Source organism: Sparus aurata, chromosome 19, assembly GCF_900880675.1.
Source record: "Sparus aurata chromosome 19, fSpaAur1.1, whole genome shotgun sequence".
In the NCBI taxonomy this organism is placed as follows: Eukaryota; Metazoa; Chordata; class Actinopteri; order Spariformes; family Sparidae; genus Sparus; species Sparus aurata.
Window position 1 is genome coordinate 20,366,384 of NC_044205.1, and position 25,194 is coordinate 20,391,577.

Genomic DNA, 25,194 nt, shown 5'->3' on the forward strand with positions numbered 1-25,194 from the left:
TTGCCTTGGCAACGGTAGACGACTTTATCCGTAAATTTGTGTTTTAAATAAGAAAACGTTTGAATGTTGTTTAAACTACCATAGCGATTGACACTAAGAGGCTACATCTGGTGCTTTTATCTCTAGTTGGGTTCGTTTACCAAATGTTGCTATGAAGAAAACTCGTCTGGTGATCGATTTCTCTGTGCTCGATCCTATTTTAACAGCTCTGTCATTAGATACCTCGCTAGCTCGCTAATAAAATGCGTATTTGTTCGAAATGCAGCCTATTCTATGTATTTGTTTTTAATATTTATTTCAATACGAGCTCTTTCACATGTACCAGACATGACCAAAGTAGTATTACAGTTGGTAATCACAGGGTGTGCTTACGGCGAGTGACAACCAGATGGCGGTATTTTTCCTTTTCAGCTGGGCTACAGGCACTGACAGGGAGCGCACGGTGCATGATCCCTGTGCGTTTTTGGAGATGATCATTTTGACTGGAGCTGTGGACAGGACTGCCTCAGCTGCCCATTTACACCAAGGGAATGTATCCTCAAGATTGTAATCGTTACGGAAACTGAAGTGGTCAATGCCAACGCTTCCTCCGAGGGCGATGGGCCGGCGTGCGGGTGAGCCAACGTGAGAACAGGGTCCCCCGAAAGGAACCGCTTCGGTCCGCTCGCACATGGGAACCGTGTCCCCCAGCCTTATCCGCGTTTTAACAGTTTGAAAGACGGACTCCGGAGCACAGAGACATGTCTAGGGACAACATGACAGATGTACGAGGGGCCCATTCACACAGTGCGAGCCCCGCGTCACCTAAGGAGAATGGACACGCCGTGCCCAGCCCGGTTCAGCCCAACTTTCCCCATCCCTCAGCGGGGAACATACCCGACGACACCCCGGTGTCCTCGACGAGCGAGCTGACCCAGACTTGGGTCCACGTCGCCAAAACGTTTGTTCTCATTTTCCCCATTTACGCACTGGGCTATTTCGAGTTCAGTTTCAGCTGGCTGTTGATCGGACTTGTTATCTTTTTCTGGTGGAGGAGAACCACAGGAGGGAAGCACAGCCGCCTGAACCGAGCTCTTGCTTTCTTTGAGCAAGAGGAGAGAAGTGTCAAGCAGAGTCTGACGACCTCTGATTTGCCACCATGGGTAAGACACCGAGAAACACAATACACAATACCACGGTCGTTTATCCACGCCGGGCTGTTTCTGTGAAGCGCATGTGTTATATCTGTGATCAATATTTTTGAGTTTCCAGGAAAAAGCAATCAGCTGACACGAGCACGAGGAGCGGAGTAGAGCTGTAAAGCTGTGATGGAGCAGCTGTTCCTCCAGCACTGACATTAGACTGAGTCCCAGTCTAAATACAGCAGGGTACAATGGTGAACCAGACACCACGCTGGAAAGGAAACATGCCCACAGGGTCCCTGTTATTTTGGGATTCAGTCTGCTATCTCCCTTGCAGTAACTCACTCTATTACTGCAACACTTGTTAGATTGTTAGATAGCACTGGAGCTCTTGGTTTTTTTTCCTTGTCAGGGTTAAGAGATTAGTGTTTGGGGTTTTGTTTGGGAATCTCCTGAAACCAGTTCAGGGACCACAGCAGCATGTGAATCCAATCAAAGGGTATCCAAACACATAATAAAACCTGGGTAATAACACAATAATAGTTTATGTTGTAGAGAAAAATATTAGATGACTAAGAAGAGACAGTGTTCAATCTTTTTTTTGTGAAATAGCCATGTGCCATGTGACGCACCTCCAGCGCTGGTGCCTTTGAAAGAGGTTTGTCAGACAGCATGTAATCCATGTTGTGAACTGCTGTCTGGAGGGAGCTCGATTATAGCCTCAAGGGGAAACGTCTCTAAGTAAATGGCTTGGCTTCTTTTTAGCGCCATGATAAATTAATGCATGTAGTTTCCCGGGTGGCGTTCATACAGTGTTTATGTGTCAGTCATTTCGTATTCTCCTCCATGCTGCCTCTACTGGGATATCAAGAGACAGAGATGAATTCACTGTAGAGGCCCTGTCAGATTTATTAGTGCACTGCGTGGAAATACGAGGGAAATTTAGGGATCTCTGAAATCTCTGTAATGACACCAGATGGTCTCAGGAGTCCAGTCTGTGTTGCATTTAAACAGTTTCTCTCGAATCGCAACATGCAACACAGTGAACTCTAAATTAAAGTCAGACTCAAGTCTCATATGCTTCACTTAAAGGAGAACCTCGAATAAAAAAAAGAAATCAATCAGAGTCAAGTCACTCTCATGCCGATGGAAGTTCATGTGAATGTTTGTTGTCCATAAAACATTTCTGGAACCTCACAGCAAAACAGCGTGTTCCTAAACAACTAGAAGTAGATAGGGACTTGTTTTAAAATGTAAAAAAAACCCAACAAAAAATATCCCATATTGATTCGGAAAGATGTTATGACCTTGACGTGCAGTCGAGCTTTTCACCCTGTCGAACAAGGGTTCAGAAAAGGGTGCAAATGGCGTTTTCTCACATCTGGGAGCTTCCAGACCTTTTTTCAGTTGATGTCCCCATCTGCTGCAGTTGTTTAGGAGAATGCCGCAACACCGCTTTGCTGTGAAGCTCCATAAAATGCTTTGTGGTCTGCAAAACTTCACCAGATTTTCTATTTGCATGAGGATGAGTAGATAATGACTGCATTTTCATTTTTGGTCGAACTTACCCTTTAACTAACTCTATATCCAGGATGTCAGATTTATCCCATAGCTGGTTTGTGATCTGTGCAGCCACATGTTTTGCAAACACTAAAAAGCTTATTCTGCTGACACATGGCCGGGGAGGCTATTAAACGGGGATGGAAGAGGTTGATGGGGTAGATCAGCGGCATCCCACTTAGAGGGAAAAGCCATTATTCAGTGGCCTCAGCACCCCCATTGTCTTAAGTGTGCCGATGATAGAAGAAACTGAAAGTCGAGCGCAAGTAACTTTGGTCGTGGATTTCCATGCTCGTCACGCAAGAAATCATATTGCGCCTCCCAGGGCTTTACAGTGATCGATTACCACCAAACTGCTAAGCACAGATTTCTGCATTGATACACCGCTGTCCTCAGAACTGTCGATTTTGACCTATTATAGCTCCTTAATTGTGGCCAGTGCCAGGTTCTCCCCACTAGGCAGCCGTCAGTCTTAATAGACACGTCAGCGCTGTCACAAAGACCTTTTTTTTAAGCGCATTCACAAACTTGTGTTTCTGAAGTGTTCCCCTCCTTGTTTCGGTAAACACACTCACATGTAATCATGGTGGTGAGTCACTGGCTGGCAGGTGTAGCAGCTGCTTAAACTAAAATTATTGGTTTGGCTCTCATCAACTGCTGATATCTTTATTAGTCTATAATGTGTTTACTACTTTATTGGGTGTATGGGAATCTATTAGATTAAAATAAAGAGAGGCTGGCTATATTATCCAGCCAGAGGACCCCAGACATGAATTCATTTGACTGATGAATGAGAAAACCTTGAGCAAACTCTCATGCTGCCACCTAGATAATTATGTAACGAAGGCATTTTTCTTCTTCTATGAAACATTGTGTATTATAAGACGGTTAGAGACGAGTTAGAAAATGGAATAAGTAAATAGATGCAAAAGTGACACTATCCAGCATCAATTTTACATAAATTATTAACTCAGTTTAATACGTTTTCTGGTTGCTGTGTTGTTCAGAGGAGTCAGGTTGTCAGCGTTATAGACGAGAGGCTGATGCTGTTCTGTCCGTGTGACTTTATGAGTTTGAAAGGTAAGGTCTCTGAAATCAGAGATGATGTTCTGCTGAATGTGAGAGTCTGCTGCCTCTCTGAAAGTGCTACTTTTGTACTTTTCTAAAGATATGAATAGGAGGTCACCTAGCTCCCCCTGTTGATGCAGTAAATAAGAAAATACATTTTCTTGCATCCCTGCCCACTTTATCCAATCAGGACAAAGAACTCCATAAAAGAGGCGATAAACGAGCAGAGAGCTGGATCCTCCTGTTTGCTGCTATGACTTACGATTGCTGCTCCGCTTTTATGTGGCGACATAGAGAGGAGGAAGTTAGCTAAAACGATGACAACACGTACTGCAGCACTGTACTGTAACTCCTCCGAGTTAGGCCACTTTGTCTGTGGAGTATCTTGTTCTCTGACTCCTGTTTCACTTAATTAAATTCCTTCTTGTGAAAACCAAATGCATCCACACTTCAACGAGGCGGGTAACTTTAACGAGGAATTACTGAGTATTGATTAGAACATCACAGCTCTGATGCTCTGATGCTCTGATGCTCTTGCACAACTGAATTCCAGCAAAATCACCTGTTGTGAACTGCCCCACTCAACACTTGACTCGTATAATAGAAGCATAATTCAGTGTTCAGGATGTATATTATTGTATGAACGTCAGTTATAATATCAATAACTCCTCAAAGGAACCCATTTAATGAAAAAAAATTACAAATGCATACCTAAGCGGCTTTAACACTCAATAAATTATTATTTAATTATTGATTAATCTGCTGATTACTTTCATGTTTAATAATTTAGTCTATGAGAAGTCAATAATTGCTATAAAAGGCTCATCAGAATTTCCCCAAACCCAAAATTATGTCACCAAATTGTTTTCTTCTGCTCAACCGACAGTCCAAAATCCAAAGACTCTTCTTCTGCTTGAACCAGCGTTTCACGTTTTTCCCCCGAAAAATGACTGAAATTATTAATCAATTATCAAAATCATTGCCAGTCCATTTTCGTTCAGTTGACTAATTGAGTAATTGACTTAGCATTGCAGCTCTGCCGTATAATAATGTCTAATCTATCTGCAAGTTTGTATTCGACTTTTGTCCTGATTACTTTCCAGACCCAGTGCGTTGAGTTCAGGCGGAGGGAGAATAAGCCTCTCAGTTGGAAAATCGAGCACACTGTTAATTAATTAAGCTCTCAAGACATAAACCCCAATGACAATACAGCAACGAGCTGGATAATTAAGGTGCTGTTCTCCCACTGTCTGCTGCACGGCTCAGTGTCCTCAACCAGGACTTCAAATGTGTCCTTTTGAAAATTCATCCATTACTTCACCTACATTCTCCGAATAAGGTCACTGTGTCAGCTGTAACAATCAAACCTTGCCAGCTCCAGTCCAGAGTATTATATTGTTTCAACCTTATAACAATAGCTAAAGGCCTGAATCTGTCATCTTGACCAGAAAGTTCTGCTCCCCGTCCGCCTTGTCTCCACTTTATCCACACTTTGACGTAAATGCTGGATAAGCGCGTTTGCTGCCTCCGTGAGGAGCAGGGCTGTCCCTTGTAGCTGTCGCGCCACATGTCATTTCTCACCAGCACTGCGGCCAGATGCGTCACTTTGTCTTACTGTTGAGATTAGGGAATAAACACCTTCAATTCGGTGTGATGGAGAGGCCGGGTTGTTCATCCGTTATTTATGAAGGTGGTGTGTGTGTGCGTGGCTGCACTGTGCACTGGGCTGAATACTGTGCGCAGTATTGCCTTCATTCCAGGCATTTCCTTCACCCCGCGTTAAATCAATGGCAGATTTACGTTGGCCGTTCAAGACGATTAGTCAGACTGCAGCTCCATCCCACAGCTCAGTTATAGTGTGGATCTGTGGAGGTCTAGAAATGTGGAACAGCTATAAAATGTGTTGGTACTGGATTATTTTTGGAAGTAATACCAAAGCAATCTTAACTCTGGTTTCTTATTTATCAGTAAATTCAGTAGCCTTGGGCAAATAATACAAATAATCACCGCAGGAATGGACTTTGCTCATGTTCAAATGTGAAGAAAAGTAAAGTTTAAGGTTTGCAGTGATGTCAGCAATCTCTATAAAACACAAAGATGATACAAGGAAGGTCATACGATAAATATGCTTTTTAAGTAGAAACGAAAATCAAGGAAAAATCCAGTGACCTCTACTTGAAGATTGGTTTGAAACTTTCGTCAGCTTTCTTCTCCTTCTGTATTTGTCTTTTATATCGAGCAGCCACTCCAGATCAAAGAGCTGCTGCAACTCCCATTCATCAAAACCCCAAAACTCTGCCCTTTCTTCTTTGAATTGTTTTGTGTAATTCTGGTACAATCAAACTACTGTACTGCTGAGGCGATGTTGAATGCCAGGTTGTGTTTTTTTTAAGATATTGAATAGCCATGTGTCATCGTCAAGCTTTTACTTTTCTGTGTTGCAGAATTACAGAGTTAAAAAGCTTTTCAAAAGAAGAATTTTATGTCTGGGTTTGGCAATGAACTTTAGTTCAAGTCAGTGTAGGCGTCCAGCAGGGTGTTTGTACGGCAGCAAGATAGGTTAGAAGAGCTTAGATTAGTGTTTGGAACATGGGAAAACAAAAGCTACAAAATATGAATGGGGGCCAGACCATGTTAGACCATAAAAGTTATAAAACAATCTTAAAATCAATCCGGAATTTAACCGGCAGCCGGTGAAGCGAGAAAATAATTTGAGTAATGTGGGACCTGTGAGTGGTCTTAGAATACGGGCCGCAGCATTATTGACTCAGGCATGTGAAGAGTGCATTGGGCATGCTAAAGTCTGGAAAAGAAAGAGCTGATTTAATTGTATTGATATTTCTTTTGTGAAAGCTACATGATTTAATGAGATTGTTGATATGTGGTCCCATCAGTTGGGAATCAAATGTGACACCTAGATTTGTGGCTGTGGATTTAAAATGGCGGACCAATGAAAGATTGTCATTTGCTTTCCAAGTGATCAGGTACAAAGATGATCACCTCCTTTGTGCAGCGTATTGACTTCATTCCTGGCATTTCCTTCACCCCGTGTTAAATCAATGGCAGATTTACGTTGGCCGTTCAAGAAGATTAGTTAGAAACTGCGGCTCCATCCCACAGCTCAGTTACAGTGTGGATCTGTGGAGGTCTAGAGACGTGAAACAGCTATAAAATGTGTCGTATCTGCCATGTCGGAGTTTAGCTGCAGGAAGTTTGAAGCCGTCCTCTTCTCCATAGAGCTGCTCAGACAGCTAACGTTATCCGACTTAAAGGACAAGTAGATTTGCTTGTCGCCAGGGTAGCAGTGATAACAGACAGATAATGTTTCCTAATGGAAAACAAAATGGGGCCAAGAATAGATCCCCGCAGCAAACTGCACATCAGTGGGGGCTGAAGAGAAAACATAATCAACAATGGAAACAGAACATTTCCAGTGATGCCTAGAGTACACGCTGATTTGTTTGTTGGACCAAATACCCAAATAAGTGGGGATGTTCCCATCATCCTCAGCTTTGGTTTGTGTTTAGAGCTAAATAGCAAGTATTAGTCTGCTAACTACAATTATAAACATGATAAACATTTGAGCTGCTTACCAGGGTGGGAAATAAGAACATCACCCAGCCACTGACAGGTAAATGATCAAATTCACCAGCCACCGAATAACAAATCATCATTATTTGTGTCTAACTTATACCAGCCACAATATGATGCCTTGTGTTTAGGTATTTTGACAGAGAGAAATCTTTCGAGAGTAGCAGATGGTTAACAATGCAACTGACATTTGCTATCTGCTGTTTGACGTGGAAACGAAGAATGCTCTGCTCTCTTAGGACCTTTCACCAGGTTGATGGTGCACGTATTGTCTGGTTTGAGCGCTGGCTTCTGAAAATCAACATTTAAATAACAGCTTTCAATTTCACTTATCACTGAAGATGTGAGCTGAACGTCGGCTCGCCAGTGAAACAAATCTCATCACATAGATTAGATGTGAAACCTCACTGAAACCGCCAGGGACGCGATATTATCTGCTTTCTTTTCTCTTTTGCAGGTCCACTTCCCAGACGTCGAGCGAGTCGAGTGGCTAAACAAGGTAAAGAATTGAGCGGCTGTCTCTTGAATTTGTTTGCTTGAGTGAAGCCGTCCTCCCTGCTTGTTTTTTATAAGCCGGATGAAAATGGGATGTCTGTCGCTCCTCTTCCCACCGGGGCTGTGAGTGTTGCCTCAGTGTGTACGCTGCGGCACATCTGACTCGCAGCATGCGGCCCTGTTTTCTGCTGCATGGTGGAATACATTGACCCCATGGAAATCCCCATGGCAACCACCTAGATGTACATTTTGAAGCGCTCACGACCACTCCCTGAACTGATCTAGATGCTGATATAAAAATTTAATTCGTGGGACCCTGGTTGATCTGTTTGAGTGACTTAAATAGAACAACGTTGTGAATATTTGAAAGAAACCATCATTCACAGCGTGAGAGATGTACCTGTACGAAGTCACACAGCACACACACGTACATGCCCTTCAATCAAATGATGGGAAAAGGCGAGGTTTTTTTTTTTTTTTTTCAGTTTGTGCCGTCGAGACTCTAACGGTCAGCGTTTTCTCCCCATTTCCCCCTCAGACAGTGAAGCAGATGTGGCCCTACATCTGCCAGTTTGTGGAGAAACTGTTCCATGAGACCATCGAGCCAGCGGTGAAGGAGTCCAACTCCCACCTCAGCACCTTCTGCTTCAGCAAGATCGACATAGGAGACAAAGTGAGCCCCTCTCGGTTTGATCATGTGTTGTTTCAGCAGTGACAAAACAGGCTACTGGCAGCAGGTGCTGTCGGGACAGCTGGTGAGAACGTGAACGTACACATGCACGTCGCTGACATATACGCTTGTTTCATAAATAGTTTCCATGCGGGGTCAGGAGAGGGGTCAACCTTGTGGTAACCGCGTGGGGGTTTGGGGAGGGGTGGAGGTGTCGTTGTTGTGCTGATGGGCTGGAGTGGTGCAGCAGCTATAATGCTTTCCTGTGTTGCGGTGCAGCCCCTGAGGGTCAACGGGGTCAAGGTTTATACAGAAAATGTGGACAAGAGACAGATCATCATGGACCTGCAGATAAGGTGAGTCTTCCAGGAGTTTACCTCTGTAGATTCTTTTATGATTGTGGTATAAGACGGTTTCAAAAGACCTCGACAGAGTCCTCCACTGATACGACATAATGGACTATAAACCCCGAAACTGGAGATGAAGACTTTTTGTTACACTTGTTCTTCTGTCTTCGCAAAGAACAATATCTACATTATCCACAGTTGCAACTCGATTCAATTTAGTCAGAGTTTCGGCTGTGTTGTGCCACCACTTAAGGCAGTTTGTCAGATTTTGTGCCTCTCCTTACGGAGCCACAAAAGGCTTATGTGCACTCCCCAAAACAAAGAATCGGACTCTGATGTGTAAAATCAATAAACCAACAATAAAAACGACTATATGGAGAGGTTATTGCCGCATGTAAATACATTGAATGGCTATTGTTGAAAATTGCTGACCATACAAAGCATCAGGGGTTTCATAATAATGATGAATATGATTAAGTCACTACGATGATTCAATTTCACCAGCGTCATGCCTTTGAAAATTAATTAAAAAGTGAAGGAACCCTGGTGCAGGATTTTCATCAGACACGTTTTGTGTTTTTTGTCACGCAGCTTTGTTGGAAACACCGAGATTGATGTAGACATCAAACGCTACTACTGCAAAGCTGGCATTAAGAGCATCCAGGTAAGGAAAGTTCCTTTTTGTCTGATTTGTTTCACACCCTCATAAAGGTAAGCTGCTTTTGCCACGAGTCTCGGCCTTTACAGTGATTGTCCGAAAAGGCACATGAAGCTTTGGATACAAAGTGACACAGTGACTTTAAGTAAAGGTCTGTCCTGTCAGCTCAAATTTCAGAGGCTTTTTCCAATATCTGATGACTTTAAGTTTGATTTTTGAATCTTGCATAATACCAGGATGGGTATTTGCATAGAAGCTCTTCTTCTTTCAGTAGGACATTATTTCTCATTATTTCGGCGCAGTGACGTCTGTTAGATGTCTGCATATAAAAAGCTTTCAGCATGAGTGGATCGTTTCATCATGCGCTGGTATGAAAGCACAAATTACTCATGTGTACTGTGTACCCATACTGATGAGGCTGTACTAATAATGTCCCAACAACCTTTGTGAAATCCTCTGCTGCCCTGGTTCCATTTTTCAAAACTCTGCCCCCCTTCAAAATAAAGCGTGTATATGTTGTATATGTCTAAACCAGACTCAGTTTTATGTACATTTTGTTGAACTTTAAATGACTATAAAAGGTTGTAATTATCTTACTAGACAGAGCTCCTCTTCTTCATGTGAGCAATTAACATCACTTTGAACAGAAAATCTAGAAAAACAACACATTTAAATAATAGTTCATTTGCACCATCCATGAGAAGTCTCCCCTCTTCTCGGTTGTGTAAGTGTGTGTTTTGTTGCCCTTGAATGTCCTCGACCCTTTCGCGTGTTGCTGCAGTGGAACAAACCCTGCGGAAGAAAAAAAACAATCAGGGTGCCTCCTTGGAGACCAATTGCTGTTGGGTCCGTCCCTTGGAGACATTTGTTGCAGCATTATATAACTCCGGCAGTCCTACATACTGCATCTCCCCAGCTCATTATCAACCACTAATACATTAGTCCCCATCGCTCCTCCTTGAGCTGGTTTACGTTTCACAGAGCAGGTGCGTCTGACTCCGTTATAACACTGAGATTAGTGATGGCTTTATGAGAAGTGGGGGGGTTAAATGCTGGATGATACTGATATTGGTACTGATATTATTATTTATTTAATATCATCCCGTCACATGTCTAATATGATGGTGGCCCGCTCCTCACCGCAGCTACGGCTCTGTGAAACCTTCAAAATAATTGCGTTTCGGATTGATTTCATATTGCGGTCAGTTCTCGTTCATAAATGACTCTTTATTGGAGATCTATTCATGTGCGCGCTGACTTTCCAGTCATATGCTGGTGTATGCTGCCTTTAAGGCCTTGTTAGTCCTAAGGACAGATAAATCAATACCCGATATAAATCTGCACCATTTCCCAAACCTAGGAACACAGAAATGATGCATGGCTATGTAAGAACGAGGGTTCAGCGAGTACATGCACCGCTAGAACGAGTATCCGGTACACGATTTCATTCTTGTTCAAACCTCTGATAGATTCAAGAATACAAGCTTTGGTTCGCCAGCTCTCTGTCTGTGTGATCTTCTACAGAGATAATTTAATCTCTTCCTTCTCTGACAAAGGAAATGATGTCTGGGATTGACCTTTTCCTTGGCCACAAAAATGCTGTGACGCCTCATGATGAATGTGATGGCGTTTACTTGCAAACACAAAACAGCTGTATTAGTATCGATCCTGGTATTGGTTGGACAAGATGGTCTTACTTTTCATCCCTGAAATTACAAGCGTAGCTGCAAAACAAATATATTTGGTGCTAGACTTTAAACACCCTTTGGTCCCTGGTGTGGGATTAGAGCAGCTGTGTGCCGTCCACATGACACAAAGCACTTCCAACAAAATAATCCCCGTAATTGTCACACAATATGTCACAGAGAAGGTGGAGGATGACACCGGGCTGGTGTGAAACCAGGCCGTGATCGAGTTTCCAACCTGTCATGTGCTACTGCTGAGGAATGTCAAGGGCCGGCGAGGCGTAACTTCCCATGTATGTATGTGTCAATGTGTTCCTCTTGTGTTTCCACAGATGCACGGCGTGTTGAGGGTGGTGATGGAGCCGCTGCTGGGTGACATGCCCCTCGTTGGGGCTCTGTCCGTGTTCTTCCTCAAGAAGCCGGTGAGTCCGGCCGCCGATGATATGTTACCAGTTAATCGGATTAAAGCCTTTTAATGGAACGGCGGTGGGAGTCATAATGATGTCGCAGTCTGAATAAATGCAACATGATGAGAGTGGAGGCTATTAAACTGGGATTTGTGTGTTGAAATACAAAACTAGCGATCTCTTAAATCTCTCCCAGCACTTGAGACGATGCAGCAGAGGAACACATTCAGTGTTATGCTGTTTTTTAGATGACATTTGGAAAAAATTAGACCTCTCACACTGTCTGCTCACGCTCTCTCCTCGCTGTATTCAATGAATTTGCCAAGGTCGGGTCCCTTCCTGTTAATATAGTGTCCTGAATAAACCTCAGTTTAGTTCTCCGTGTCAGTTATGTTCTCTCTAGATTGCATGATATTGCGTCTCATGAAACAAACTGCTCCTTGTTTTTTTTTTTTTTTTTTTTGCTTTGCCTCTCTCAGGCAGGAATAATGGACGTAAATGAAACGTTAAATGCTGATTTGAGTAGAACCACAGCTGAATCAAAGCGCAGTGTGTTTCTTCATTCATTTTCATTATACAGCCCTTACTTTCAATTTAATTTCAGTTTGTTTCTCCCCCTCCGCTGCTGGCTTTCCCTATTCTCTTGCAGCTCAAACGCACCACGTCACTGTGCATGATTTGAATGTCACATCACAACTTGTTTGCATATTCTGATGCACATTCCATCAATCTCCCTGTCCAGCCCGCTGTGCAGAGCCACTGCTGCACTGCTTAAAAAATGTTTGACCGATTTATACCGAATGGGAGGACCCAGTGGAACTATAGCAGAGCTTTAAATAGCTGCAGATCCAGCCAGCCCTACTTTGGCAGATTTCTCTCTCTACCCCGTGCACTCAGCTAAAGCTCAAGGTGGAGATATTACTGTAGGAGGCTAAAGGGAGAAGGCAGCAGCAGCGGCATTCGCCAGTAAATCATGGTGCAGTCCCACATGTACACACACACACACACACACACTTATTCAGCTCAACCTACCGCCTACATCTAGATGAGGAACATTACATTGGTACAGTGGAGGAGAGAGGAATTCAATTGCATCAGCAACCTTCTGAAACAGCAACAAGAAAATATTCCTCGAATCCAAATAACTCATCGACCTTCTTTTCAGTGTGCCGTACAAGGTCTGTTCCAGACTGCCAAATGAAATGGAAACATTTCCAGACCATAAGAGGTCGTGGCCACAGTGCGCCTGAGTGATCGCGCTAATGTAACTGTGTAAATAAAAAGATGCAGCCCGTTCCACTGTGAGCCCTTTAAAGTGATTTCATCGCTCAGGCTCAGCTGGACGGTTTAATAATGCTCTGTCTACTTCACTGGTTATTTTGTGAAGATATGATCTGTACATTATCAACTACACATATTTAATTAGTTATAGATCACATGTAAGATAAATGTATTTTTTTGTATTCATCTATTAATCTTCGACAAATTAGACAAATCTAATGTCTGAAAGGAATATTTCTAGATTTGGCAAATAATCAATGAATTATTTAATACATCAAAGAATAACAGATGGTTATTTTATCCACACTAAATCCTCAATTCTAAATAACATTTTCAGACTACAGCTTCTCCAATTTTAGGTTTCTCTCCTTTTCTCTGTTTAAAATCAATATACATCCATATACAAATACATTCAGGTTGTCTGACTTCTCAAAAATAGAATGTGCAGAACAAAACTACAAATGCAAGCATTGCCTTGATTTGAAAACCCTGTTGGGGCTGTGCTGAAAGAGTTCAGAAGAGTTCACTTGCTGAGAGTTAGATGAAAAGTTTGATATCACCGTCGTGTCTGAGCACTATGAAGATCCAGCCAGGAGATAATTAGCGTAGGTTAGCATAAAGACCCGAAACAGGTTATACCTGAAACAAAAACAACTATATGGAAGACTCTTCCATATAGTTGTTTTTGTCACTTTGGTTTGTCTGTGCAATTTATAAACGCCACACTTACTGTTAATTAGTGAGCTGTTTTCACAGTCTTCATGCGTAAGTAAGCTAACTGTCTCCTGGCTGTGGTATCAGTCTTCTCAGCTAACTCTCAGCAAGGAAACAAGCAAGTGTATTTCTCCAGATGTCAAGCCATTTCTTTATAACTACTCATTTTGTCTAAACAACAGTCCAGAACCCAAATCTATCGCAATAATGTTCATGTTAAACAGAGAAAAGCAGCACATCCTCCAAATTAAGAAATCTACACCTGCAAATTAATTATACCTACAATCAATTTCCCCTTTGTCTTAATGATTTAGGGACCAATTATTCTTGTCTTGATGCACACTAGCTTCACAGTTGGAAGATATTGCTGGGTTTATTTTTTCACGTTCCTATGATATATCACGACTCTTAGTCATAGAGGTGATTTGCAGGCAGCGGTGTCCCTCTTCATCACTTTCCCACAACACTCAGACATCCCCACCATATTATTCGGAGCCCTGCACCACTCCTCTCCCCCCCCCCGCCACACTCAGCGCATCTGCTGCAGTGTAAGCAGCTCGGACAGGGTAATAGGGTGGGAGCGACTCGTTAAGAAAGCACCGCCACCTCAGCTTGAAGGCTGAAACAGATCAAAGCGAGGCAGGATCTGCCTGCACCGTCTTTGATTTTCTTTTCTCTGTGCTGTCTTCCCCTCGGAACACTTGGAAACCTGCTGCCAGTTTTACCCACGCAGTGCACGTTTTTTCGACTCGCGGATTGGAAAACATGGAAAACCACATTGTCCCTGACCTTATTAGGGGACAATTAGGGGGATTATTATACAACGAAAACAAATGAGGCCCCAGAGGGCCGCTGCTAGTTTTATAAATATTTCATTAAGCAGGTGTTTTTGTTTTTGTATTCATTCCATACAAACTGTTGCTAATCATGCGCACCGCATCCACTTAAACACTTTGAAGATGAAGCAGATTTAGATGTAAAAAACTTTGAAGAATGAAACAATAATGTTAAAAGCACACGGCCAAAAAAAGGTTGTTGTTTAATGTTTTATGTATATTCCTCTCCCAAACTAGGGTGTGGTGAGATATGTCACATTCTTCGAAATAATCAGTACAGCAAAGCAGTGCTCTGTTTTCAACGTGGACCAAATCTGGTTAAATGACTTTTGATGCTTATTGACTGCTGCAACTTTGAGTTGAGACAGAGTTTTTGTCACTGATGTTATTAATCAGCAGGGTTTTGTTGGCCAGAAAGTAAGGAGCGATGTGGTGAATGTACCACAGAGGGCAGGACACAATAAAGCTGAAGTGTTTGGATCGATTTAATTCGCACCTTCTACTCTTGCAGCCTAACCAACTGCTGTGTTTCTCCGTCTCCCATTTCTCCTTCTCTTAGCTTCTGGACATAAACTGGACCGGCCTCACAAACATACTCGACATTCCCGGACTTAAGTAAGTCATCTCAAACTTGCTTGAGTTGCTGTTGTTGTTGTAAAACTGGTTCTTACACTGGATTTTAAGATTCAGAAGATAAACCTCTACCAAATGCGTGAAAAGCATTTTTGGCGAGAGGTTTGTTTTTTTATTCAGTGCTGAAAGCCTGAAGTGTCCTTGTCCTTGTTGCTGCTGCGATCAAGAGCAACACCAGACTGAGCAGATGCAGGCAAGCCAATCTTTCAAGCAAAACATCAAATAAGATTTGATACTTCTTTAATTTGTGTGACATGTAGTACATTTGCTTGCACACATCACCGCGAATAACAAGATTAACTGGACTTAAACGGGCCGGATCGGGAAGTGTTCTTTTTATAGTCTGCTTCCCAGTTCTTGCTGGTTCTGTCTCACTCATATTAAGTGTCCTCTACCCTTAGGCAGTTGTGTGGGCTAAGCAGAGACCAAATGAGAGTCGATTAAGAGTCGCCAACAGCCCAACAGAATTACTTGCCGCCGACTTGTGTGGACCATGCATGAATGCTGCGTGTGATTTTCTGGGCTTACAGCTGCTTGTTGCGCACTCTGCCAATGTGGAGGAGACATGTTGTCACAGGCAGAGCTCAGTGGCCGGCCCTCTGTGGGGGTGAAATGGATCCATGCAGCTTGTGCAATGCGCTATATGTGTGTTGGTGTGCACATGTCCCTGTGTGTGTGTGTGTGTGTGTGTGTGGTGGTTGTGGCACGTGCAGAAACAGAGAGGTTAGCTGTCGAAGTGGAGGCCCAGATGGTGAAATCGTAGCTGCAGCGGGAGAGCTCCTTGAATGCAGCAGACAGACAGACAGACAGACGGCATCAGCTGCCGACTTGAAGGCTCGCCCAGTGTGTCGCCCCTAAACCCTGTTATTATTATTGTTATGTAACAAATGTCTTGTTTACATGTTGTGGTGTGTCATTGCTGTAGAGCGGGCGTCAGACTGAAACAAGACTCAGGGGTCCCACGGCCACACTAGAGGCTCTGTTGACGCTAATGCTAGCGTGCTCACAATGACAACAAACTAACGCTCAGCAGATATGAAATTAACCAAGTGCAGCTGAGGCTGATACGAAAATATCATTGCTGGCATTATGATAAATAGCATATAATAATACAAGCAAAACATTCCTGGAGCTTCACAGCAAAACAGCGCTGCAGTGTTCTCCTAAACAGCTGAAGAAGACGCTTGAACCAACAAAAAAGAAGCATAAGATGTATCCGTGCAGAGCTACGGTCGTAATCCAAGTCTCTGGTAGCCCTCAGATCCCAATTTGATTTGAAAAGACCTTTTTAAAAATCTTTAATGCAGCTGCTAAACAAATTAGTACGCACCCAGTCTGAAGTGGGTGCTGTAAGCGCGACTGCGTGTCAAGGGTTTAAAGAGAATCTTTAACATCTAGCAGATAATGACTGAATTTTCATTTTTGGGTGAATTTACCCTTTAACACAGGGCTGGTTTCTTGGCCCGGTTAGGACCAGCCACCAGCAGTAGTCATTCAGTTGGCCGAAATATTGCAAAGTCATGGTCAATCTCGTTCTGGCAACCAGATCTGGACCACCTGTGGGCCGTAAATCATTGCTATGTTGGTAATAATTTGACCTACTGGCGGCACTAGATTAAATCAAAGTTATTGCATCCTGAGGGGAGCATGAATGTCTGCAATTTCTTGGCAATCTATCCAACAGTGTTTGAGATAGTTCACTCAGAATCACTCAATATTTCAGCCTATCTGTGCTTGAGGGAAAGTCAAAAGATCACCAAAGTCATTAGGATTCGTCCCCTGAGACCCCCCGAACGCCTGTGGAAACTTTTGGGCCGATCCATCCAGTAGGTGTTGAGATGTTTTACAGTGAAAGTAAAAACTGGAACCATACTTATCTGCACGAAATGACCTGGCAATCCATCCACTAGCTGTTAGGACACTTCAGCCTGGGCCAAAGTGGTGAGCTGACATACCTACGTTACCAACCCTGGAGCAACGCCGCAAGCATGGCTACAAACATGCCGGTGGCATAAAAACACATTTCTGTCAAAGGCTGACAGAAATGTTTGTCCTAACACCAAGTGGGTGAAACACGCTGTACTACATTCTTTATGTTATAGTGCATTAGTGTCTGCAGTCAGCACTCTTGTCCTGTAATGACTGAATAAATGCCCCCCCCCCCCCTTTTTGTTACTGTGCATGCACACACACACACACACACACACACACACACACACACACACACAAGCGGGTTGGTGGGGGTGTTCCAGTGTTTGCGCTAGGGAAGCAACAAAAATGCAGCAATAAGCGCTGATTCAGCAGGAATCCCTTCACAACCCCCAGATCTGAGCTGGAGAAAAGCTGCGGCGCTGATCAGTCCCCCTCCGGAGGATCCTAACGTCTCTAATCGGCTCACAGAGAGGAGCCGCAGCCCGCCGCTTCATTGTTAGATAAGCTCAGGGATGATCCGATGAAAGTTTCTTCCCACTCCAGAAACAAATTATGATCAAGTTCATTTCATTGTAGCTTTTGTTCGAGCAGATGAGCAGAGGAAGTATTTATTCTTTAAAGTAACTGGAGGACAGTCCTTGTTTGTTACCTTTATGACCAGAGGGAATTGCAAGTCCCCCTCAACTTTTGAACGAATATGAAGTTACTACGTTGTGACTTTGCAGCGCAGGAGGGCTAATTGGTGCAAGGGGATGTTTTGGGGTCTTGGCAGCAACTCTGGAACATATTGGGCCTAATTCATTGAGACTTCTCAGACAGGATTTCCCCTAATTTATAAGACCAATTATGAGCAGGCTGTCACCTCGCTACTGGTAATTGCTACACTGGCGGACAGTAAGAAAGCACATGGGACTGGTGCATCAGGGCCTGTGTAGTAGTAAACATCACATTTACTAGGCTTCTTCTGACAGATCATGTTGATGTATTTCATGGCAGCACTTAAGTGATTCCCAAGGCCCATTTTGTAGATTACCTGCTGTGTTTTCAGAGTCCTCGGATTCCTCCAGAGACAATTTCAGGACCTCCGTCAGTTTATGGACGCTCTGATAAGGACACCCACATCGTGATATATCGACAGCTGGGCTGTAATCACATCTGTTTTTCTCTTGAGGGACAGGCGGTGCAATAACACCGGATGATGAATTTTTATTGTGAATTCAATTTCTTCTAGCCATGATTGCAATTTTCCAGCTGCGCCACTGCAGCTAAATAAACGAAAGGCAAGCCTGGAGCTAACGCCATTCTCCAGCCCTCACTGTCATTGTTGTTGCGAGTCATTAGCGGATCAGATAGACGTTCAGAGGTCTGTTGGCTAGCTGCGCCAACATGCTTGAACTGACTCCAATTTTCCTACTTTCTTTTCACACGTAAAGCAGAAATGTGCTGCACTAAGCTGAGATTAAAGGAGAATATTTATAACCCAAGGGCACCCGTACCTAAATAATTCATTGCTTCATTCTGTTTTTCTCCCTCTCCTCCCTTCTCACAACCCCCCTTCCCCCCCCCTCCTTTCCCAACAGTGGCTTCTCTGACAGTCTGATTCAAGATATCATCTACAAATATCTGGTTTTACCCAATCGTATCACAATCCCACTGGTCGGGGATGTGGAACTGGCCAAGCTGCGCTTCCCCATGCCAAAGGTAATAATACAGTGTCAAGATGAGGCGGTGGATTACGCCTCTTCTAACTGCCCGGGTAAGTGCATACGCAGACTGATTCATGAGGGAATTCACGCTTAGAAGCCGAAAGTATTCGAAAGTGAAACTCTCATGGGGTTGCTACATGTTTTTATACAACCCCATAAAAGAAATGAGATGTCTGGGTTTTGTAGGGAGCTCACAGCATTAAAACAAAATGAAAGAAAAGCAGCAAAAGTCATGGCAAGGCTTCGACGCTAGTCCCTGTATCCATGGCAACAAGACAAACACTTCAGGGTATTACAATGCAAGCAGCGCCCCTCCTGATGAGGTGCTATTTTGAGATGTTTAAGACATTTGAGGCTGTGATAGTTGTACACGTTCACAGTCCTTTCTAGTAAATATGATCAGCTGATCAAATCATCAGCGGATGGAACAGCTTCTCGATAACAATATTGATAAACCGTTCATCGTTTAAGTCAGTTATCAAGAAACAACGTGCTTTTCTCTGTTTCATGTCGCTACAGAAATTGTTAACATTGCTTAAAAATGCATGACCTTTGAGTTCGAGACCGTTCGACGCACAAAACGAAAAAATTTGAAAATGTCACCTTGTGCTAGGCAGCTTTTCACACCATTTACTGACTGAACAATCAATTGCATAGTTAAGCAGTGTAATGAAAATGATTGTTAAATGCAGTCTTAATGGAATAGACTGTATATACAAACAACCACATCCAGGGAAAGTTTAGGGGAAGAAAAAGGTGAATGAATGCTACATTTCAAGAATGCACGCAAACAGATATCGACGTAACACTCAGGCTGTCTGTTTCAGTTCAGCTCTCCGGTTTTTGTAAACATTCTCAATCAATCAATCATGCTTTATCTATATACCACCATTCAAACAAATTAAATGCACTTCAGATTGCTTTGCAAGCGATAGAGGAAGAAAAACAAAAAAAACAAAAAAGGACTTTGTGATTAATGCGCACCAAAAAAAAGTTATTTGCAAAAGACAGCATTAAAATATGAGTACCTGAGATAGTAAAAGGTACATCAAAAAAAGATAACACAAGCAATAAAAATAAAACTTTGAAATACTGCACATAAAAATTGATTATAATTAAAAGATAAAAAAGGAACTAAATAAATAAAAATGACCGACAGTGAAATCATAGGATTGTAAAACACTATAAACCAGTCAGACTGAATAGATGGTTTTTAAGTGTACAGTGTAAAATATCGATATTTCCAGCTCCTCTCAGGTCCTCTGGGGCTGTTCCAATAGTTCGGAGAAGACACAGCAGACCTGAAGCTGAGAGTGTCACTGCTTCACCTCAGTAACAAGCCACAGTATTCATTTGCATTGCCTCATGAAACCCATTAGGTGATGTCACATCTTATCAATCTGACTTCTTGCGGCCTCGAAGTGTCAGATACAGCTATTTCAGAGCTGCTCCCCCTGACTCTCTGCTCTGCGTGTCTACACAGGGGGTCCTGAGGATTCACTTCTTGGAGGCCCAGGACCTGGAGGGGAAGGATAAATTTCTCGGAGGGCTGATCAAGGGCAAGTCCGACCCCTACGGCGTCCTGCAGATCGGCAACCAGCTGTTCCAGAGCAAGACGGTGAAGGAGAGCCTCCATCCCAAATGGAATGAAGTTTACGAGGTAACGAGTCCCTTGTTGTCAAGATGTCTTAAGTGTCTCTTGGAGTAAAGGGTGCTAATTTAAGGAAACAAGTGTATTCTTCCAACCTGCATGAGGTAATCTGTTTATTGATTGAACCTGCCTGCTCGAACAAGCAGTTCAAGATCAATACATTCTCATTTCTCCATCAGGCACTGGTGTACGAGCACTCGGGCCAGCACCTCGAAATTGAGCTGTTTGACGAGGATCCGGACAAAGATGATTTCCTGGGGAGGTGAGTTTCTTTTATTTCCTGCCTGCTCTAATCTGATCACAGGGTCTCTTTGCCTCTCAGCTAGGTGACAAGCTAGGGGTCCGGTGTGGCCTCACATATTATGTCCTCAGCACAGTGTTGACACCTGAGGGGACGCTGTGATGAAAGCATCTTTGCTCATAGACATCAGTAAAAGTCAAGAAGAGGAGCAGTTATCCCACAGTTCCAAGCCCAAGGGCAAAGGCAATTGATTTCGCCCCGAGGCCGTTACACTACACCCAGCGCCGACAACACAAAGAGACAGATCGATAGCTGGACCCCCTCTGCTCAGATTAATGGGTGTGATATCTCTGCTTACTGCTCACCGTCCCAATTTGAGTAATCATTTGTCGTTACCCACAGCCTGATGATCGACATGACTGAGCTGCACAAAGAACAGAAAGTTGATGAGGTAAAAATGTTTTTTTATGGACTATGTACTGTGCTAATGTAATAAGGATTTGTTTAGAGTGTATTATGCGTGCTAAGGGAGTAGTTTCCCGCTTAAAGGAGAAGGATCACTTGCTTTCTTGCTGAGAGTTGAATTGGCGGATAGACACTACTCTCATGTCTGTTAAAAGGAGCTGACACAGCAGCCGGTTAGCTTAGCCTAGCATAAAATATATAGTCGAACAATCAAGAATGCTTACAGTGTGTCATTTAAAGAATGCTGCATGCAGCTTTTTAAGTCCAAGAAAGGTCGTGGCTGTTGTTTCCCCAACTGCAGCTAAAGTGTATGGGGTTAGCCCTGTTCATCCCACAGACTACAGGGAGAGCTTCTGGCCACTTGCATATGTGTGAGCACCAAATTCTCCCATTAAGAAGCCCTGGAGCTCTGTTACCCAATGCCCAGAAAAAAGAAAGTGCTCAAAGGCAGGATGTAGCCAAAACTACTGCATGTCCAAACTATGAGTTAGCTTAGAGAGCTTGAGAAAATGTTGGTAACTCGATGTAGAGTCCACTGTTTACATTTTATTTTCAAGAAATGGTGTAAGAAATTCTTTTACTTTCTACAGAAAAATGGCCAGGCTAGTTCTATCCCTCTGTTTCTGTTCTTAGCTTAGAAGCTAACCGGCTGCTGGCTGCAGCTTAATATCTACAATCTTCTCATCAAATGCTCAACAAAAAACCTTAATTGCCAGAAATAGTCTAACTATTCCGTAAGAAAATCTCTTGTTTACTTTTTAAGTACAGGTGTTACAAAAATCAACGCACTGGTCCCTTCACAGGCTACATTATTAACTTTTGTAACACTCTCACAGTGGTTTAACTTGGAAGAAGCTCCTACCGGGAAACTCCACCTAAAGCTAGAGTGGCTATCTCTGCTCTCCACTCCTCAGAAGTTGGACCAGGTACAACACTGAACGAAAAAAAATAGACTCTCTTGCTTGAACAGAGCAAACACTGTCTGGCACTGTTTCTACATTTGCTGCTGATAATGAAGGTTTGATACACACACCCCTCTCTTTCTCTGTGGTGACTGCGTTTTCTCAGGTGCTGCGAAGTGTGCGTGCAGACAGAAGCCTGGCCAATGACGGGCTATCATCAGCACTGCTTGTGGTCTATCTGGACTCAGCTAAGAACCTGCCAGTAAGACACTGCGATGTTTGTTCTGATGCTATAGCTCAAGCTCAGGTGTAGCATTAGTCTTATGCAGGCTCATTGCTCTCCACCCAAAACACACACACACACACACACACACACACACCACATTTAGCAACACTCCTAACCAGTTTAGTAAGAAATACCAGTGCAGCACACTTGTTTGAATAAGGATTTATTGGTCAGTGTGTAGCAATGCTCCACTTGCCTGCTGCTATAATGTTTGAGGCTTTGTGAGATTTGACTGGCCTCTGTGTGAACCTAGCAACCGAGGCAGGTGATTTTTCCTCATTATCTCAGCCTCTCCAAACCAAACCATGAAAACAACAACTGGGTTTTATAGCGGTAGCTAACAGCTCCAAACAGATCGATGTCTTTGCTTAAAGGAAGTGATTCAAGCCAGGGACTTTGTCTTTTATCAAGATTTTTAATAGCTGTTGTCAGACAAGAAGCTCCCGAATGTATGCTTTTCTGGAGCCTTTTTTTTTAAAGGGACAGTTCAGCCCAAAGACAAAAATACACATTTTTCCTCTCACCTGTAGTGTTATCTAGATTGTTTTAACGTGAGGTGCCAAGTTTTGGGGGATAACGGTCATAAAGATGTCTACCACAGACAAGATGTCCCACAGACGTTGCTGTGAGCAGTGTCATGTAGGGACTTTTTTCTTGCTACTGAACTACACTGGCCAACTGAGTCAATACACCACACTGCAGATGCTTTTGTCATACCTGCGCAAGTTGTTAACATTAATGATGAACTCCTCAGTTGAGCTGTAACATTAGCACCATTAGTTAGCTTAGTTAGCTAGCCTCTCGTTCATATGCACTCGTCCTTCTGTATGGTAATGAATGGATTTAGGCTAGCCTTTTTCATCTTCAACAATTTTACCAGTGTCACTTTCGTATTTGAGCGACGTTCTACGTTTATATCCTGCTTTAACAAATTACAGACATCACAAGATTTTTCTAGATTTTTCCCTTTACCAGCTTGTTAACTGAGGCAACAGGATATGTAGTCCTTGCAGCTGATATCTCCAAAATCTGGCAACTCACATCAAAACACTCTAGATCTAGATAAAACATGTGTTTTTGGATGACTTGTCCCTTTAAATGAATCTAATAAGATTTCATTTACACGGTCAAACCAACCTGCAATCTGTGACTAACTCAAATCCTTCAGTTTAAGTTAAAACATCCAAATGTGTTTTTTTTTTTTGTACCATCGATTACAAAATGACACCTTTTAGCAATGTCGGTCCTCATAACTCTTCTTCTCCTCACTTTCTCTCCTCTCCACCCAAGAGCGTCTTCACAGGAAGCTTAGGCTGCGGAAACTTAAGCGAGAGGAGAGCGTCTGGTCTAGTGTTTTGTGAGAGCGATTCCTCAGAGTATAGAACGATATGTGTGAGTCCCACCGTGCTTTTGCATCCTGACAGCGTTAGCATTAGCCGTGTGTTGCGATGGTGTGGGGTTGAAGAGGAGTACTTAAAACCTGTGTCTCGGAGCATGTGTTGGCTGCACGGTTTTACTGAAAAGCCTGATGGAAATTAGTTTGCCCGCGAGCCCAATAACCATTAACATGAGGCAGAAAGAAACAGGACTCATCTATGCCTGCTTGTTAGTCAGATGCGTATGCTGCTAAATCCAACCCTTACTTCAAGGCTGAAATGTCAAATATCTACAGTACAAAGAGCTTGAACTGTATTAGTGAGCCAATTAACTGGATAGCACAGATACAGAAAAGCCTGTAGCTTGTTAGTCACACACAGCTCCTCCGAATCTTCCCAAAAGGAAATAACCTCATTATTCTGACCTGCGTTTTCATCCTCAGCTCCCCGCAGAGTCAACACTATCAGCTCTCCTGCTGCTTATCATGTATTACCCATATCATTCATGTGTCAGTGCATATCTCAGCATTCTTCTACCCAGTCACTCCCGTCCTACTAACTGTGGGTGTGATTTTCTCCCCCCAAATCTCCTTGTGGCTTAAAGAGCAACCTGTCAGATTTCACCTATGACGGGTTGAAGCAAGTCTCAGTCTTTAAGGCCCTGAAGGTAACGTGGGAAAAATGGACTGCATGCACAGATCACACCCTGCGTCTCGTCTGTGCCCTGCAGTGCACCATCCAACGTCATGTGATTGTGATGATTATCAGACGGGCAGTAGTGAAGTGTCTCGAGGTGCATGAAGGTGGATGATTGCATTGTCTGGTGTGCACTGCTTTCTTGTTGTTTGTGATGACGCGTGATTTGTTTTTGTATCCTTTCTGTCTGATGTGATCCTGCATGCAAAATGTCAAATATTGCACTCATCAAGTGATGTCCTCTGTGTGCTGCATTCATACTAATGGAGAGATTATTATTCTCCTGCCTGTCCGACAGTCCCTACATGTGATGTTGACTGAAGGCTTTCAACAGCAGACCTGCAGAGAAGCCCAGCCTGTGTTAGCTAATCAAAAAGCTGAGCGTGTCCATCTAGTGTTAGAATTCTTGCATTTCTCACCCACTAAATGTGCCATTATGATGTTCAACTTTATGTTAATACAGTTGAACATCAGGTATGTGAACCAGCTGCCACAACAATGACAGGTGATTTCCTGTATTACAACAGAGCTCTAAGCATAGTTTTAGGTTACACAAACACGAGCGCTTTGTTTCAGTTAGCAGAAGTAGTTTCTCGCCCTCTGGTTTTCCAGGAAGTTTTCGAGCCTCTCATGCAGAGGCACTCCCTCCTTCCACTGTAAAACTCACTGCAGCATTGTGTGTCAGTTTTCAGGGAAACGAGTGCAAATTCTCCAGGTCTGCTCCCAATACTTCACTTTCTGTTAGCCTCAGTGCAGTGTAGCCGCTACCTGGCTGGGCCAGCCGTCAGTGGGAGGACAGACTGAGCCTCTGTGTCTTTATTTTGTCTGTACAGGTTGTGGTAACAAGTTGTTCTCATGTCTAAAAGGCCAAGT

At 43.2% G+C, this 25,194-nt stretch overlaps 1 protein-coding gene across 3 annotated transcripts in view; it reads left to right on the top strand.

Annotated features, from left to right (window-relative positions):
• Nucleotides 1-62: 62 nt before the first annotated feature.
• esyt2b (extended synaptotagmin-like protein 2b) overlaps nt 63-25,194 on the top strand; it is a 33,868-nt gene continuing 8,736 nt past the window's right edge. Inside the window, exons 1-14 of one of the 3 annotated variants that reach the window (XM_030398614.1) lie at nt 63-1,142; nt 7,798-7,839; nt 8,374-8,508; nt 8,785-8,861; nt 9,444-9,516; nt 11,528-11,617; nt 14,993-15,048; nt 18,579-18,699; nt 20,188-20,364; nt 20,535-20,617; nt 20,999-21,047; nt 21,898-21,987; nt 22,130-22,225; nt 23,540-23,641. In XM_030398614.1, the coding sequence (XP_030254474.1) occupies nt 741-1,142; nt 7,798-7,839; nt 8,374-8,508; nt 8,785-8,861; nt 9,444-9,516; nt 11,528-11,617; nt 14,993-15,048; nt 18,579-18,699; nt 20,188-20,364; nt 20,535-20,617; nt 20,999-21,047; nt 21,898-21,987; nt 22,130-22,225; nt 23,540-23,641 (1,593 nt within the window). In that variant the 5' untranslated portion in view covers nt 63-740. Of the gene's footprint in view, nt 1,143-7,797; nt 7,840-8,373; nt 8,509-8,784; nt 8,862-9,443; nt 9,517-11,527; nt 11,618-14,992; nt 15,049-18,578; nt 18,700-20,187; nt 20,365-20,534; nt 20,618-20,998; nt 21,048-21,897; nt 21,988-22,129; nt 22,226-23,539; nt 23,642-24,229; nt 24,293-25,194 lie in introns of all 3 variants that reach the window. The other 2 variants (XM_030398615.1, XM_030398616.1) reach the window with 2 other exon arrangements.